At 38.8% G+C, this 18,311-nt stretch overlaps 1 protein-coding gene and 1 pseudogene across 2 annotated transcripts in view; one reads left to right on the forward strand and one right to left on the reverse strand.

The window, feature by feature from the left end:
- The window catches only part of CHCHD3 (coiled-coil-helix-coiled-coil-helix domain containing 3), a 287,932-nt gene that overhangs the window by 89,702 nt on the left and 179,919 nt on the right, over positions 1–18,311 (forward strand). For both annotated transcript variants that reach the window (XM_060305301.2, XM_030853845.3), the window contains exon 4: positions 11,514–11,631. In XM_060305301.2, the coding sequence (XP_060161284.1) occupies positions 11,514–11,631 (118 nt within the window). The remainder of the gene's footprint in view (positions 1–11,513; positions 11,632–18,311) is intronic.
- Positions 9,282–10,383, reverse strand: LOC115851692 (polyadenylate-binding protein-interacting protein 1 pseudogene; annotated as a pseudogene).

An 18,311-nucleotide genomic window follows, 5' to 3' on the forward strand; every position in this document is an offset into this window, starting at 1 on the left:
GGGTGAGAGCCAGTAGGTTAGTTTCGGCACAGCACAAGTTGGCCCCAGTGTATTTGAATGTTCCTGAGAGAAGCTTTTGATTTCTCTGTCTCTGTTGTCTGGGTGGGTAGAGGGTGGGAGACGGGAACAGAGAGACTTTCTCTTGGTTCCCTTGACAGGGGGCTCACAAGGTCTCAGCCTGTGGTATACCACTGGGCCACAGGGTGGAGACTGCTTCATCTCCCACCATTCAGCGGGCATCTCTGCTTAACATAACCGGACAGCTGGGCCTGAGCCCTGGTGAGTAGGAGATGAAAAGCAGTAGCAGCCAGGGAGAAGGACACTCAAAAAAGGTGCTTCTAGCAAGAACTGTTGAAATATTTGAATGGTGCTTTTGATGTTTGTAGCACTGGCAACTGTTGCCACTTGGTTGTTGGTGGTAAGACACATTGATTTTAAGAGGCATCTTGATTTCATATTGAAGGATGAGGGTGAAATAACCCTGTATATTTGATGAAATAGACTAAATTCTAGGTGGAAATAAAGGGAAGAGAGAGAGGAGCAGTGATAATTAAATGATATAAAAACATTTCACTGAGCTGAAGAAAGACTGGAGTCTGCAAATTGAGAGGCCTCTCTTTATTCCAGGGGGATTGATGAGAAAAGATGCACACCTAGTCATAGACTGCTAGAATTTCTGAACTCTAAGGATGAAGAGAAAACCTTACAAGCTTCCTGACAGAAAGAACCACTGATTTGTAAAGGAAAAGGGGGTCAGTCTGGTTTAGGCTTTTCTTTGCCAAACTGGAAACTAGAAGGCAGAGTGACATCTAGGGATTCCTGAGAAAGGACTGAAACCCCCCAATTCTTTGTTGAGCTCTCATATGCCTGTCAGGGTGAAAGAGAGACTCACAGATATGCTATGATTTGGAGAACTTATTAATGTGAACAGCAGCCAGAATCCACTAAGGAGACAAAACTCATCAGTTATTTTTACAGAGAGAATTTAATGCAAGAATTGTTAATGCAGAACAACAACAACACAACTCAAAGGCAGGGCTGTTCAGTAGAGATGTAATGTGAGCCATCTATGTAATTAAAATTTTTCTAGTAGCCACATCAAAACAAATTCTAAGATTTTATTTTCCCCAGTATATTCAAAATATTATATTTTAACATATAATCACTATAAAACATATTAGTCCTACTACATTCTTATTTTCATACTCAGTATTAAAAATCCAGTATGTATTTTATACTAACAGCACATCTCAGTTTGGACAAATCAAATTTGGGCTTGACAGCCACGTGTGGCTGATGTTGACTGTATTGGCCACTGCAGCTCTAAGCTATCCCAGAGGTAGCAGTGGCAGGAAGCAGCAGGATTGAAAACATTGATGCTTGAAGGAGGGCGCTGTGGAACTGTAGTCTAGAGGAGGGGAGGCCAGTGGGTCTGGGACTCAAGATATTTGAGGAGCCTACCGGGAGGCAGGGCTGGTGTTTCCAGAGTGAGGTGCAGTTAGGTTGCAGGTTTGAGCAGACTGCAAACTGGATTGGACTGCTGCTGTAGGAACAAGTGCTGCTGCTAGCCTGAAGCAGTGAGGCCAGAGCAATGCTGCAAGGCGTGGACTGCAAACTGGAGAGTTCCTTTTCCCTCCTCCAGCCTGCGGTCTCCCTCTGTCGCCCTCTATTGGCAGAGCCTAACAGGAACCCAGCTGCAAACCAGAAATGGGATTTAGAGACTCCCGCTGCCACTTCACAAAGCAGACGATAAAGAGGGGTGTGAAGCCGAGTCACGGCTAAGTATCTGACACGGTGGTCCATCTTAGGAAGATTCTTAAAGAATTCGAACCAAATTACAAATTAATTATAACAGATATCTTAAATAGGGAAAGGTAGAGAGGAGAAGCAGCACCCATGAGAATCAACCTTTGTACTGTATACATGGATGATAGACGGGGAACATCTAACAAAGCTGCTAATAAGGATTCTTGAAAATGAAGAGTAATTCTTAATTGAAAACTAGGAATTGTATGAATTTAAAAGCTCTGAACTCTTAGCTAAGAGTTGGGGGTGGGCAGTCAAAGTATTCAAGTGATTTCATCTTACTGAGTTTGCAGAGGGTGGTGGTTGAGAAAGTAGTAGGAATTTTGTTTTTAAACAGTAGTAGGGAAAAAAGCGTTTGTGAATGTTCAGGAAGAGGATGACCACAAATCTCACAGAAAAATACCAAAGATCTTTCTGAGAGGGGAAGAGAATGTGTAGTAACTTGATATAACTGGGAAAATAAGGAAAGGGTAAAAAGAAATAACAGCAAAGTAAGATTAATAGTAAATGTAATATAAAAGGAAAGAAAATTAGGTTTATCAGTTTCTTACTGTTAATAATTGTGCCTGGCCACAATTATCCATTTAAAGATCAAGGCTGCCAGATTATATTCTCACACACACACACACACACACACACACACACACACACACACACACACACACACACACACACACACACACACACACACACACACACACACACACAGCAAGAGCTATGTATTATTTATGTGACATACACTTAATTTGTTTTAATCTTAATAAAAGTTAAAAAATTAATGGATTGGCAAAGCTGTACCAAACAAAAATATGAGAAAAGGTACAAATGAAGGTTGTAAGCGCTAAACAATTAAAAAAGCACAATTATGTAATGATAACAACCAAAGTTTATAAAGACAGCAGTCATTAACCTTTATGCATCAGTCAAATTAGCAGCTCAATATGGGAATCAAAAATGATTAAAAATTCAAAGACTACTTGATTTAAAAAACAATAAAGGACTTTGTATAATTATTCTTTCTTTAAAAATGTTTACTCTAGGATTGATGGAGTAGTCTGCTAAGCTTTAACATTCAAACATCTACCATAAAAAACATTGGAGTGAGTTAGATGGTATGTGTATCTGTGTATGTTTGAGAGGCATAATGCAGGTGGAGGGTGAGAGGTTGCAGTTTGGTTCAAGCTTGAAAGTCCTTTGAAATAGAAAAGAAGAAAAGTATTGATTCTTTGCCCTACAAATCTTAGAAAGGAGAATGGTAATATCTTCTTTCTCTCTGGTCAAAAGTTTGCCAAGACTTACCAACTGAACAAGGACAGTTTCAAAATATGTGTCCTGGCAAAAATGTGTCTTTTAACAAAAAGAAACATAAGTGCAAAACACTGTAAAAGGCTTGATGTATCTTTTGTATACGTTAGTATACTAGGATGCTGTCATTTCTTCAGAGACCAGGGCCCTGAACCAGGGAATGTTGTCCTGGTTTCCTGTCTTCAGGAGGCAGCCATCTCATGTTGTCATCTGTCCCTGGCTCAGGCCCAACGGGGTGAGGCCAGTGCTTAAGTTGCTGTCTTGCCCCGCTGGGCTGATGAAAGGGATTTGCCCCAGAGATACCTGCATTTGACCTCTGGTTCGTTTTTCCTCCGAGAACTCTGTGGTCTTCCTCCAGCATCTCAGTAAATAAACAACTGCAGCACCCATCCAGTGTATGTTCGCAAGGGAGAGGGATGTAGATATTTTCAAAACACGTCTTCAGTAGTAACAGGTCATGCATGGGCATTTCCTTCCACTACTTCTATAAAACAGTTTATTTTCAAGCCCTGCTGATATGGCACAGTTCAGTGGTGTGTGTCTCTGCCTCCCTGCTCCCATCATTGTTCAGTTGTATTTTGAATGTTTTGACAATTGATGTATACTTTAAGATAAAAAGATGATTATTGTAGTTTAGGATGCCTCTAAATATTCAGTTTAAGACAGATAAAAAAGAGGCCATAGGTCCTTCTAGTTAGATGCAAGACAAGGGTGCTTTGGGGTGTCGTGTAACTTCCTCCTGGGGAGTTTAATTGTGTATTCCTGAGGGAGGGAGGTGTGTGGGCCAAGGATATGGTGACGTTAACTTGTGAACTAAAACCAGAATTCTTTTCAAATATAGATCTATTTTTTCAGTGCAGTAAGAGAATGTATTTGATAAGAAAATGGTCCGAGAAAATCCAGGACAGGTAGAACTTGTTCTCAAGTGAGACTTGAAATAGGGACTCGAGGTACAAAGTAATATGCAATGTGTAAAGGAGAGGTGATCGTCTGGAAGGGGGAGATGAGAACCATTTAAGATTACAGCTATGGGTAATCCCTCATAATAGTTGTAGGCTTCCGGTTATGGGCTGAGTTTTTTCCCTTAGGCATCATTTTGAAGCCATGCAGGAAAATGCCCCCAGATCGTGAGTAAATTTTAGTGTGCTTTAATCACTTTTTAAAAGTATTCTTGTGGAAAGGAAGGAAACATTGATTGTTAAATTCTGAATGACATTTTAAATGATATTTATGTAGAAACATAGATGAGCAAAATAAATGTCCTCTTGGTTGTATTCAGAACCAGGTCTTAATGCTGGTTAAATAATACTGATACACTGTAGGTTTGCTAGATTTCAGTCATTCAGCATTCCAAGACAGTGCCATTTCTTTCTAAATTACCATTATATCAAGGGTACCTGTGTTCCATCATATTAAACTCTATTCATTTCTTTCAAAAATATTTATTGAATGCCTGCCAAGAGCCAGGCACTATTTAGTGTCTCGGTTACAGTGGTGCCTAAGACAAAGTTCTTACCCTCCGGCTTACATTCTAGTAGTATATATATATATTATGTGTTTGTGTGTGTTTGTTCATGGGTTTATCTTCTGTAAGAATGCAGGCTCCGAAGTCAGCCTGCCTGGCTACACCTCTCACTGGCTTTGTGACCTCGGGCAAATTACTTACAAGGTCTGTAAGCCTTAGCTTTACCTAACTTCTGTGTGCCTCAGCTTCCTCATCTGAAATACAGTAATTTGATAGGGTTTTGTGAGGATTAAATGAATTACACCTGTCGAGTGCTTAGAACTGTACCTGGTACAAAGTAAGCATTAATAAATGCTAACTCTTTATCTGTTATACATATAGATATTACATCTCTATATACATATATAGATGTTACATATAGATACATATTATATGTGAATGTAATATGGTTATATTAATGTACATTCATCTTTATGTGTTTATTTGGGGATCTCAATGCATGTACATTTCCTTCCAGGATTTGAAATAATTTGAGCTGAGAAATTTTATTAAGCTTGCCTTGTACTTTTATTTTGGTAAAGTCTTATTAATAGAAAGCTGTATACTTGTTTTGTCATTATTTTTAATAGTATAATAATTAGTTTGTTGGATTACTGGCTCAGCTTTTCCGTTTAAAAAATGAGTAGTAAACAGTATTTTGAATGCTGGTTCAGCATGTCCTGACAAAGTATGATGCATTAAAATAAAATTCATCATTAGCATTAAAAATGACCTTTGAGGTTGTAGTCGCTCATTTTTCTCTTCCAGTGTTTGAAACAGTCTGAGTCAAGTACGTTGCAATAGTATGCAGATATTGTCTGTGTGTAATGGTCATAGTTCAATTTTAGATAAATCATTTCCTCAAATCACTTTATCTAGAACCATCTCAGTTTCCCATTTATTCTCACCCATTATCTGAGGTTCTTATCAACTTTCCCTCAGTAATATAATGGCCTTATATATTAAATTATTAAGTAATTTTCTAAGCTAGAATTGTATAGCATTACCTTTGTGTCAGCCTACATGAAGATAAATCTGAGTGTTTGTGAATGGCCAGGTTCAGAGAAACATTTAGGGCCACTGAAAGCCAAACCACTTTGGGAAAGGGCCGGTTTGACTCTGGCAAACTCTGACTTGACATAATGAAAACAAATAAAAAGTGAGCTTCTTTTAAAATAATTATGAGTAATATGATTTTTAAAAACTGTCCTTATATGACCACAAAGGTGAGTAATGTAATGGAAACTGATTCCCGTTGGAGTGGTGGTGGTGTCATTCTTCAGGAGGTTTAAGAACCATGGCCTTGGAAATCAGATCAGGTCATTTCAGGTCTCCTGTGTGCTTTTCCACATCTCAGTTTTTCTCATGTTAAAGGAAGATAGTAATACCTCCTTCCTCGAGGACAACAAAGTTGAATATATAAAAAATGCCTAGCTAAAGTTATCTTTAAAATACCCTTCCCATTTTCTTAAAACCTTTAGGTTCTTTCAATAAAATAATTAATATTGGTATTATTAATATTACCAGATATCTATGAGAACTGAATATATTTGAGTAATTTATTATTATTATTTCCATTTAAAGGACATGTTGTAATATAATATTCATTGTAGGAGATTTGGCTGGTTTTTAGAAATTCATTTTGCTGGTGTATCTTAAATCTCTTACCTGATTGAGAATATACTGAGAACAAGAACTAGGTTGCTAGGGCTTGAGGTATAAGGGCAGAGCTGACTGGTATTTGTTTCATTAAGCTTAGGCAAGCTATCCAATTACTTAATGCAAATAAGAAAAGTTTACACTAAACTCCTACTTCTTTGCTTAAAACTCTAGAGAATTTAAATGAGGGGAGATATGTATTTAAAAGAAGGAAATTTAAATGAAACTTAAATCAGGGGCTTAATGTAGAATAATATTAGACCAGCAGATCTGAAATAATAAGTGGGAAATGCCAGTAAATAAAAAAGAGAATGTATTCTCCAAGATACTTGGTATGTTTAGTTTTATTTTGAGATAATTCTTAAATCTTTGGAAACCCAATAATGAAAGACTTACTTTATCTCATACCTTTTTTTTTTTCTTTACACGTCACACGGACCTTAAAAGTAGCGGTTCCATTGTCAAAGAGGGCTTCACCCCTCTTTCCCTTGGGGAGTGTTTGCAAAACAACTTGGCTTTGGATCTATACTCAAGGAGGCCGGTAGCACTCAGAGAGGCCCAGAAAAGAGAGTCATCACATTGGGCTCAAAATAAGAGAAAAATTGGTTGATCACACAGCCACTATCTTTCATAGATGGCCATTGAATAGAAAAGCCTGATGGAATATAGAAGCAAGGGCACTGAGAGGGAGCTCTGAAAAGAATTGGGAGCTTCTGAGAATACAAGCACATTTTCATTGCAAAGTAGTTGTAAGTTGTTAAATGATCTCAATGAATCCATAAAAGAGGAAGCTTATTCGAAGAAAATATTGCTATAAATGCTTTATGTGGAGGGGGGAGAGGTGGGGAAATGAGGAATAGTGCAATTTAGACATTTCTAGTCTATTGCTTTTATTTCTGAAGGCACTGGACAAAGCTCTATTAGTTATACCATTTTTTCTGAAACTCTGCCCTCCAAAATAATTTGAAAGAAAGCGGAACTTTCTTCTAAAATTTTCTAAATTTTTTTTTTCTAAAATTGCAAAGGTGATTTTAAGCTTCAGGGACCCTTCCAAAACCTCGCACTAATGTTTATTGGTGTGTGTGTGTGTTTGAAGAGAGCTCTCAGTGTCTAGGTGACCCAGCCTTTGGTATCTGAGAAGGCAGGACAGAACTTTAACTACAGAAAATAATTGCTCAGTGCCTCTGGAACTGACTGAGGTTTTCTCTAAGACAGTTTTTCCTTCCTGATGTTGCTCATTTTATGTTTCTTAGATTTCAGTTTAAATATCAGCTCCTACCCATATAGTTTTATGGCAACCTCACTTTTTAAAAATAATGAATTTGTCAGAGTTGAAGCTTCATGAGGGTAGGTGTCTCTTTTGCTCACCATCTTATTCTCAGTAATCAGAATAGTGCCTGTCACCAGTAATTATATACTGCATGAATTTGTGAATCCCGTTTACTTCTATCTAGTGTACAGTTTTTAATCAAGTAGTTGGAGACTCTAAGGGTGAGACTAGAAATATAAGTGCTCATTGAGTGAAAATTAGAAAATTTGGAGATAATACTCTTTCGTTTCATTTATCCCCTGACTCTACATTTCTTAAGAAATTTTGAAATGGAGAGTAATATATTTAATATATGATGTTTGTAGAACTTTTAACTGCAAGGGACCTTAGACTGTAAAGCTCAGCCTTCAAATTTTAGGGCTGAGAAAACTGAGGTTTATTAGATTGTACCACTGAGTTGCTGATAGGTAATGATAACTTGTTCCGGGCCCTGCTGTCAGACTGAAAGATACAAAATTCTGTTTCATAAACAGTCATACACAGACCTTTCTTCTTTTCGTTTTATTTTCAGCTATTCCTTTAGAACTAACTATCTGAGAATTTGTACAGGTCTATTTGTAAGGATAAATGAAAGTAACTGTAAGAATTAAGAAAGGAAAATTCCTTTTTGATCAATTTGTGCCCCTTGCAATCTCTCTTCAGCCAAGAGTCAAGCATAGTTAGATGTATTAGGTATTGAAAGAAAGCAAAACTTTCTTCTAAAATTTTCTAAATATTTTTTCTAAAATTGCAAAGGTGATTTTTCAGGGACCTTCCAAAGCCTTGCACTAATGTTTATTGATAACTCTGTGTGTGTGTGTGTGTGTTTGTGTGTGACACACACACACACAGAGTTAGGTATTTCAGAGGCTCTGAAATGTTGTGGAATGTAAAACGCCCTTCTGTTTTAGGTTAGTGTGGTCTGGGATCATCGCACTTGTGACACTTAACGTCATGGTGGCTCGGCCTTTGTAGGGCTCAGTTTGTGTCTGGTTTTGTAAATTCCACAGTCTTCTGTTTTCTGTAACTTGTTTTCCATTTTTGTCTGTGGTTGGAAATATGCCACTCATTCATTCATGCGTTTACTCAGGTATTTTTTGAGCACTTACTGTGTGGGGCAGGCACTGTTTTAAGCACTTAGGGATATAGCAGTGAAAAAAACCCAGACCAGGTCTTCGCCCTTGTGGAGCTTAGAGGCAAGTGGGAAAGAAAGAAAGGAGCATGTGCAAGGATGGGGCTGCTAGAGTCATTATAGTCAATTTACATTTTAGGGGTCCTTGATCATAAAAATAAAGCAGAACTGGGACTTCCCTGGTGGCGCAGTGGTTAAGAATCCACTTGCCAATGCAGGGGACGCGGGTTCGATCCCTGGTCTGGGAAGATCCCACGTGCTGTGGAGCAACTCAGCCCATGTGCCTGTGCTCTAGAGCCCACGAGCCACAACTACTGAGCCCATGTGCCACAACTACTGAAGCCCTTGCGCCTAGAGCCTGTGTGCTGCAACAAGAGAAGCCACGGCAATGAGAAGCCCACGCACCAGAACGAAGAGTAGCCCCTGCTCACCGCAACTAGAGAAAGCCCGCGTGCGGCAACGAAGACCCAACACAGTGAAAAATAAATAATAAATAAATTTATAAAAAAATAAAAAATCAGCGTAACTTAAACTGCTTTATAAAATTGATACGCTGAAATTTAATTTTACTGTTTTCGCTTATGCTCTGATACCAAACAGGACTTTTCATAATCTTCTTCTATCTCTGGGTCCATCTTATCATCAGTATCATCCAAGTATGACCACCCCCAGATAAATCTGTTCCATTTTCTTCATAATCTGGAAAAAAGTCTTCTCTTTCAAGTAACTCTTATATTTCTCTTGGTAATCTGATCAGCTGCAGTGACAGGAACACCGTCAGATGTATAAAATGTTGGCTCATTCATAAAATAATTAGGATCATTTTCAGGTGTTGCTTCCCTGTATGTTGAAGTTGCATGGACTCTACCCCAGTTACTTGACCGGAGTTCTACAAGCTTCAGGAGCATCTGTTTTACATCTCTGCTGCAGTTTGCATCTAGGACAACATATTCACTTTTCTGAATAATTTCTTCCATATCAGTCTTTCCTTTTTCCTTCCAGGAATCTTCTAAAACTCACCCTGTCAACTTCAGTAATTTTACTGCACAAATTAAGTTGTCATCCATAGGATCAGAAAAGAGGGCATTCAGCAACTCCCGAAGACTGACCTGAAGAATGTCTGCCCTTGTAACCTGTCCATTTGTTCCTTTGATCTCCAGGTTAAGATAAAGTTCTCCCAGAAAGAGTACAAATGCGTGGAATCGTTTTCGAGTCACTTTATCCCCTTTTGCAGCTTGATCTTTAATTTCATATTCAGTCCGACATCTTTGAAGTAGCAGCTGGCGGAAGTTGCCACTCTGTGGGCTAATTGTCAGATGATGGGACAGGTAATTACAGAGGCGAGCTCCCATGGAAGAGAAATTTGGGATAGGTGTGGCCTGTTGATAGGTGAGATCCACAAGTTCTTGCAAAGCATCATCTGTTGTAACCCAGCCATTCAGGGTCTGCGCAAACTGTTCAATTTCAGTTTCAAAACTGCCAGGCTGCTCTGAAAGATGATTTAAAAAATCCTGAACATATTCTGACAAAGTGGGATAATCCTCACAACCATCCTCATAGGATTCTGTATAATTAGAAGAATAACTTGATGGGTAAAATTCAGGGGCGTTTACAGACAGCTTAGACATTAATACAGGAGCTACAACCCCCTGGGGTTTAGCCATTGTTGACTCCAGATCCTGCTGTGGGATATTATCCTGAGAACTAGGTGGAGCTCTCAGGGGCCTTGTTTGTTCCCTGGCGGCCCGGCCTACATGAGGTTCTCTGGAGAGAAGTCCTTACTTTTTCTTTTTAAAGCATTGCTTATACCTTTGGGATATGATGGTATAGAGGGGTTATTCTCACAAAGAAGAAAAGGCAATCAGAAAATCTTCGTCCATGAGATTAGACTAAAATGTACTCTCATTCAGTGACTGCTGAATACCTTTATGTGCCGGACACTATGGTGAAGATGGGTGCCAAAGTAATTTATGCTTGTCATGCACAGTGTGGAGGGGTTTTAGTGGATTGTAACTTAGCGTGAACTAATTGTGTGATGAGGTTACTGATAGACCTAATGCAATCAGATGCTTCATTAGTAGAATAAGTGTTGTGTGGGAATCTTGGGAGGTGAGGTTCTGTTGTCTTACTTTGCTGGACCGTGTCTGCCATGTTGCATTTAGTTTGGAGCTAAGGGACAAATTGGAGTCATCCCACAAGTGAGGAGCCCTGCTATTGAAGGGTCTGGCCATTTTGCAGATAAAGATTGTTGGAACATTCGCTGGGAGGAAGGATCTCTTAACCGTGTTTTTAGTTTCTGCCGTAACGTCAGGTCCATGAGGGCAGTGACTGGTCCTTGGCAGTACTGTGACATCAGTGCCTTGCCCATTGCCTGGCGTGTATTCAGTAAACAGTTGAGTCAGTGTTGATGGGAAGATGATGCTTACCTTCAAATGTTTGTCTTGTGGATGGCTTTTTAATTAGATGTATTCCTGCTATCTCCAGAGGGCAGATGGAGGCACCAGGGATCAAATATTTAGGTGGGCAGATTTCAAGCTGACATAAGAAGATCTTTGTAAAACGAATTCAGCAGTCAGATTGATTAGCCTGTTGATGTATTTGAATTCTGTTATTTTAAATGCTTGGGTAGAGGCTGCTTGAGGATTTACTAGAAAATATACCTGCTTTGGATAAATTTTAGGCCAAGATGATTTCGTCTACTAAATCTGTGGCTTAAATGTATTTCATTAAAAAAATGATGTCAACTACCAAAATCTTTCTTTCTTTTCCTCTAAGTTAGACCTTTGTTGTCTTTTCAGACTAAAGCAAAGCAAAGAACTGGACTCAGAGAAGGCTTTTGCCAATGAGCAGTTGACCAGAGCTATTCTTCGTGAGAGGATATCAAATGAGGAGGAACGTGCTAAGGCAAAGCACCTGGTGAGTTTTAAAGATTTAGTGGAAAGGTCTTGTCTACAAGGAAACTTCTGATGTTTGGGAAAAGCTTGCCAACTTTCAGTGTGGATGATATTCATGTTCTCTTTGCTTAGATTTTCTTTATTTTTGCCTTTTACAAGTGGCTGACAATTTGCTAAGATTAACCATCAAAGACTTTAAGGCAGGTGTAAGGAGAATTATTGAAGAAAAGATCAACACTGAGACACAGGCATCTTGCCTGAAGGGAATTGTTTGCTTGCTCCCACCCCCCTTGCTTTTGGTTTCTTTGTATTTGAAACCTCTGGGGTGAGCAGCCTAGCTTGTTTCTCTCCTTCCTGGCAACCACCAGATGTTAGCCTGGGAAGTCTCCAGCAAAGGTGAGTAAAGTGTTTGGGTTTTTTTTGGCCATACCACGTGACATGTGGGATCTTAGTTCCCCAACTAGGGATTGAACCCGCACCCCCTGCATTGGAAGCGTGGAGTCTTAACCACTGGACTGCCAGGGAAGTCCCAAAGGTGAGTAAGGTTTGATCAGTCGCTTTCTGGGCTTCAGAAAGGGGAGCCATTTTTTATAAGAAAGGAGATAATTTTTTCAAAGAAAATATTTTTTAAAAATTTAATTTTAAAAAAAGATTACATAAACATGTTTAAAAATGATTATTAGTAGAAGAAAATTTAAGAGGCACCCATAAATCTATCATTCTCACGTAACCACGGTTTACACCGGGGTGTTTCCTTCTAGACAATTCTTATTCCTGGGTCTGTTACCTATTGAGGACTTTGAATAGTGCTGTACATAGTGTTTAGCATCATGAACATTTTCTGTATATAACTGAAATGTAGTTTTTAATGGCTGAACAATAGTGTTTTCTGCATGCAACATGATTGATTTAACAACTTCCCATTGTTAAATAAAAGTGCAGCCGTTCTGGGTGAAGCCTGGGGTCCTGACTACTCATCCCTCACTTTAGCCTTCCTAGAAACCCTCATATCACTTCTCCAACTTCTCAGAAGCTTTAGTGCTCATTGGAATATGGTTGGGAACTCATTGGAAAGATAAAATGTAACTATATAGTGGAGAACTTGCGATGCAAGACTCAGGGGGATGTCCCTAGTTCAGGCAGCTGGGGATCATTAACAATATAAGAAGAGTCAGTTTCTCTCCTGTTCTTTTCCCTTGGTCCTTTCTTTGAGAGGCTAACTTATGACCAGACGCCAATAGAGAAGATATACAAGTAAGCTGATATGTAATGAATCCATTTCTTCAGTGACTAATCCAGGATCCAGGCTGAATGGGTAGGCAGTGAAGCCAGAGCAGAGGTGATGGACTAAGAAAGGAAAGTCAAGGGACCGGTTGGTACCATCACGAGGACACACACATTGAGTGGAACTGAGGCCAAGAGATGTGGAAGGAAAGTCATTCATTGTGAATGGGGGATAATTTCAGGATTAAAGTTGTTAGGTGTTGAGTAATTCAGTCATGACATCTGCTGTGCTCCCAAGTTTGAGGATTGTTTTGAGGAAGTTGAAAACGTATCAGGCCAGTGTGTTGAAGGGTCATTCCCACGTATTTTACAGCCTCCCAATTTGAAGGCCAGGGATGGAGTGGAGAGTGTTAACAGTGCTTATGGTGGAGGATGGTTGGGGAGCAAGCTTCTCGGTTTCTAGTGGGCGGAAGACTCCTTGGTTGGCATTTTTCTTTGTGTCCCAGCTTTTGCCTCTTCTCTTTGAAGCACTCTTTTCTCTACTTTTCTTGGCCTAAATTTGAATATATTGCCTTGTTCTTTTAGTTCAGAGAGATAAGCAGATTGGGATTTTTCAAAAAGCTCATTAAATGCACACACAGGCACTTGAGATGGCATAAAAAAGGAGAGTATTCACAAGAAATGTGAAAGTATAAAAAAATTTCTTAACTAACAGTAAATAGAATATTATGTAATGTAGTTGGGTTGGAGCAGTATGTCTTCACATTTTTTCCTTGTACCTTATAAATCCTCTCTATTTCCTTGTCTGTTTTTTTGTTTCCAGGTTAAGCATAAGAAGCTGGCATTGTATATTCTGTTTTGTAGGTCTCTTCTTTACTGATTCAGGGGTTGTAGGGTATGGGTGGCAAATTACTGTACTCAGAACTCCTGAATTTCAGCATCTATCATAATATTGGCTAAACAGAGCCCTCAAAGCATGTTGAGACTAAAAGTAGAATTTATGTAATAGTATTATAGCTGATTCAGAGGTTCCCGTCCTGGCTTGAGCATTCTCAGACATTTAAGTGATAGTTCATGGCCACAGCAACATGGCTGCCTACAGCAATGTAGGTACCTGGTGACTCCCAACTTATTTACCAAATTACCCCCTTTATTGTTGTTATCATTATTGTAGAAGACATGCATATTCATTGGGTAAAGATCAGAAAATAAATACAGAAATAATAAGATGAGTTAGATTACCATTATCCAGAGATAATTACTGTTAACATTCTGGTTTATTGTTTTATATTCCTTTTCATATTACTGAGTCTGTATAAAGTATTTATATTAATATGTGTATTTGTATTTCTCCAAACATAGATAGTAGTATATATAGTTTTATGTAACTCTTACAGTAACCTTCAGATTAAAAAAATTTAGACTATATGATAAAGGTTTTTCTATACCACTAAGTATGTATTTGCATGATCACATTTAATGGTTGAATGTATTGCACTGAATTTTCCTCTAATTATTAACATAATACAGGGATATTATAGAAAATTTAGAAAATGTAAAAGTCACTAAGGAACCACCTCATATCCATTAGGATGGCTACTATTTAAAAAAAAACAGACAATAAAAAGTATTGGCAAGGATGTTCTGGGAATGTAAAACGGTACAGCCACTTTGGAAAATAGTATGGTGGTTCCTCAAAAAGATTAAAACTAGAATCACCCTATGATTCAGCAATCCACTCTTCTGGGTTTTTATCCAAAAGAATTAAAAGCAGGACCTCAAAGAGATATTTGTACACCCTTGTCCATTGCAGTATTATTCATAATAGCCAAAAGGTGGAAGCAGTCCAAATGTCCATCCACAGATGAATGCATAAAGAAAAACGTGTTATATACATACAGTGGAGTGTCATTCAGCCTTAAAAAGGAAGGAAATTCGAACACATAATGCAACATAGATGAACCCTGGGGACTTTATACTAAGTGAAATAAGCCAGTCACAAAAAGATAAATACTGTATTACTGTCCTTATATGAGGCATCTAGAGTATTCAGATTCAGAGATGGAAGACGGCAGGGTGGTTGCAAGGGGCTGAGCAGAGGGAGGAATGGAGAGCTTTGTCATCACTAGAAGTCCAGTGCGCTATCCGTTGCGCTGCAGAGCCACCTGGATCTTTTAAATGGGTATGGAGTCTCAGTTTTGCAAGATGAGAAGAGTTGTGGAGATTGATTGTGTACCAGTGTGAATGTACTTTACACTCTGGAACTTAACACTTCTACATGGTTACAATGGTAAATTTTATATCATGTGTATTTTACTATAATTAAACCTTAGAAAAAATTACTAAGGAAATAGCATTGTTGCACGTATAGTTAATGTTTAGGGAGCATAAGGTTCTTTCTGCTACTCCGCCCCCGCCTGCCACGTAAATAGTCCAGGATTCAGATTCTTCATCCCACTACCCTGTATAACATGTGCTGTGGAACATGACTTCAAGTCTGTTTTGTCTGTTAGTGCCTTGATCCCCAGCTGTGGGAGTGGGCATCCTCAGAACCCATGACTCTTGTGAGTGTCACCCTAAGAACTGTTCTGCTCTGAGTGCTGGACCCCCATGGCTGCCATTCTTAACCCTAATATGTGGGACTCTTTTGAGTGATGGCCAAACATTGATTTGTTCCTCTTTATTTAGTACCCAAATATTGCAGCCAGCAAGAAAGTAAAGGTTGGATTTCACACATTTGAAGGAATTGGAAGGCTGTCTTTCAGTAGAACTAGGGGGAAAAAAACTAATATAATGTTAGTGCTGTGAGATAAAACTTCTCCTCCCCCTTCCCATTCTCCGCCCACGAACAGTTGACATTTAGATTGCTGTCTCCTTAGATGTGAGTCCAGGCTTTTTTCCCCCACAGTTGTTGTAGCAGCTAGCTTTGTTGAAGCTCTTTGAAGGGCAAAGTCATGATGGCCCTGTTGCTGAAGTTTTAAAATAGGATCAGATGAAAACTTGGCACTTAGGAAGAATTGCGTTAGCTGGAGAAGCCGTTACGTCCTGCTCTTGATTCAAGAAGAGTATACCAGTCCCACACTGTACCTCTCACTGACTGGTACCAATATTTTCATCAGCTGTTTCTACCCAGAGGTTTTGGAGAGGCAGTTTACTGATAACTGTATCCACATGAAAATGTTAACTAAAATTCACATGAAAGGATTGTGGCTTAGGAGCAAGAAAGCAACTCTGTAAAGAATGAAGACTAATTAAAAGGACAGAGCCAGGAAACCTGTAAAGTTAATGTGACTTGACATTTGTCTATCTTTGAGAGCTCCTACATCTAAATCTAATATTTGCTGTGTCATTAGATTTTTTTTAAAATTAAAGAGTAGGGGGTTGTGTTTATTTGACTTTGCAGTTATATTTGATTTCTTTTTAAAATGTCAATTAAAATTTTGACTCACTCTTTCTGTCTTACTAAACAATGCTGGTTTAACATTAGTCATTTCTTGTTATAACCACAGAACTCTGTAGTATTTTTTTCTTTTTTAATATAGACTTGAAGCCACAATTTACTTACTTAAGGAAGTATTTACTTAAATATTCTGGAGCTTATAAAACTAAATGTGAAATCCAGGGAAGCCCTCCCTCACTTTTTGGACCGATGTTTTATTGAGTGCTTACTGTATGAAAAACACGGTGCTGGATACTAAGGATGTATAAACGAAAAAGACAAAATCCATAAGGAATTAGTGCAATGTGGGAGACAGATACACGAAAAATAATGTTGAGAAGCGCTGAGTCTGGGATTTCCCTGTGAAGGTCCAGTGGTTAAGACTTCGCCTTCTAATGTGGGGGTGTGTGGCTTCAAGCCAGGCCAAAAAAACAAAACATAAAACGGAAGCAATATTGTAACAAATTCAATAAAGACTTTAAAAATGGTCCACATTAAAAAAAAAAAAGAATCTTTTTTTTTAAAAAATGTGCTAAGTCTGTGATAGAGCCATGCTACTTATATCCTTGTGAGAATCCTCACTTAAGTGAAAGCAGGGATTTACTTTCATTTAACCCATTGCTGTCTGCATTCGTTCATTCACACATTTGAGAGCCTAATGTATACCGGTGCCTGGTAAAGAGTAAAGAGTCAATAAATGCTTGCTGATTTAATAAATGAAGAATTGAATTTACTCAGGTCGTAGAAATGGGAGGAGAGGAAGTGGGGAAGACAAGAAAAGATTTCCTAGGGAAGTGGTGCCCTAGTGGAATCTTGAAATACAAGTAGGAATTGCCTGTATGGTTGAGGAGTAGGGATGGTCCAACCTACAGTATTGCAGGTAGAAGCATGGAAGCCTGGGGACACTGGGATACGACAAGGAGTTGCTGAGTGGGAAGTACAGGGTAAGGAGTGTTGAGGGATGAGGCAGAAGAAGTTAGCAGGGCTAAGGTCATGAGGAGCTTGTATGCAACCCAAAGAACCATGGACTACATACACACAAAGGTTTGAAATGCAGTGGCAAATGCGGGCATTTTGATAGCTCTCTTTAGTGAAGTGTGAAGGATGGAATAGAAAAGGGAATGAATGGAAACAGAGATCATCCTCTTCTGTGTTCCCCTTCATCACAAATTTATAAGACACCTACTATGTGCTACATGATGTCAGTTGCTGGGGATGCAAAGATGAATTAGATTTGGTTGCTTTTCCTAAATCTCCGTCTCCAGTCAAGTATAGGGTGTGTGGGGAAGGTCATTTGTAACTTGGATTTTTTTTTCTACTTAAGTTACAATTTTTGAATTTGTAATACCTCATAGTGTTTAGAAAAAATAACACAAAAAAATTAGGGTAATTGGATGCATAAATTCAGTTTTTGCAAATTTAAGCTGCTGTTTCACCAAAATGTCACTTTTCATCCTCAGTTTCCCTTTTGTCTGAAATGCTCCAGTGAAGCAGTCAAGAAGAAGAATGGATTAATTTTGTGCTGTGTGCTTTTCAGTTCTGTGTTTTGTTTGTGCTTCAAACTGTGACAGTTGAAATTTCATGGTAAAGAGAAAAAGGTTTTGAATTTGGGTTCTGGAGGAAAATGACTAAATTAAAGGAAATAGATAAGAATACCACTGCTGCCCAAGTATAAGTGAGGTTCTGTCCAAGGGCAGAGAATACACTTGGGGTTGTAATTTTGAAATGATCAACATAGTTCATGCTCAAAAGTTCTGTGTTGAAGAAAGGTAAGGGCGATCACTTGGGGCTTTTAGTATCATTAAAATTAACCAGGTAAATGAAGTTGCAGTGTAGCACTGGTTATCCTGGGTTCTTTTGTTGGGCACTTAAAAATTCTTTTTAAAAATGTTTGCTATTTTGGACTTCCCTGGTGGTGCAGTGATTAAGAATCCAGCTGCCAATGCAGGGGACACGGGTTTGATCCCTGGTCCGGGAAGATCCCACATGCCGCAGAGCAGCTAAGCCCGTGTGCCACAACTACTGAGCTTGCGCTCTAG

Source organism: Globicephala melas, chromosome 9 (assembly GCF_963455315.2).
Source record: "Globicephala melas chromosome 9, mGloMel1.2, whole genome shotgun sequence".
In the NCBI taxonomy this organism is placed as follows: Eukaryota; Metazoa; Chordata; class Mammalia; order Artiodactyla; family Delphinidae; genus Globicephala; species Globicephala melas.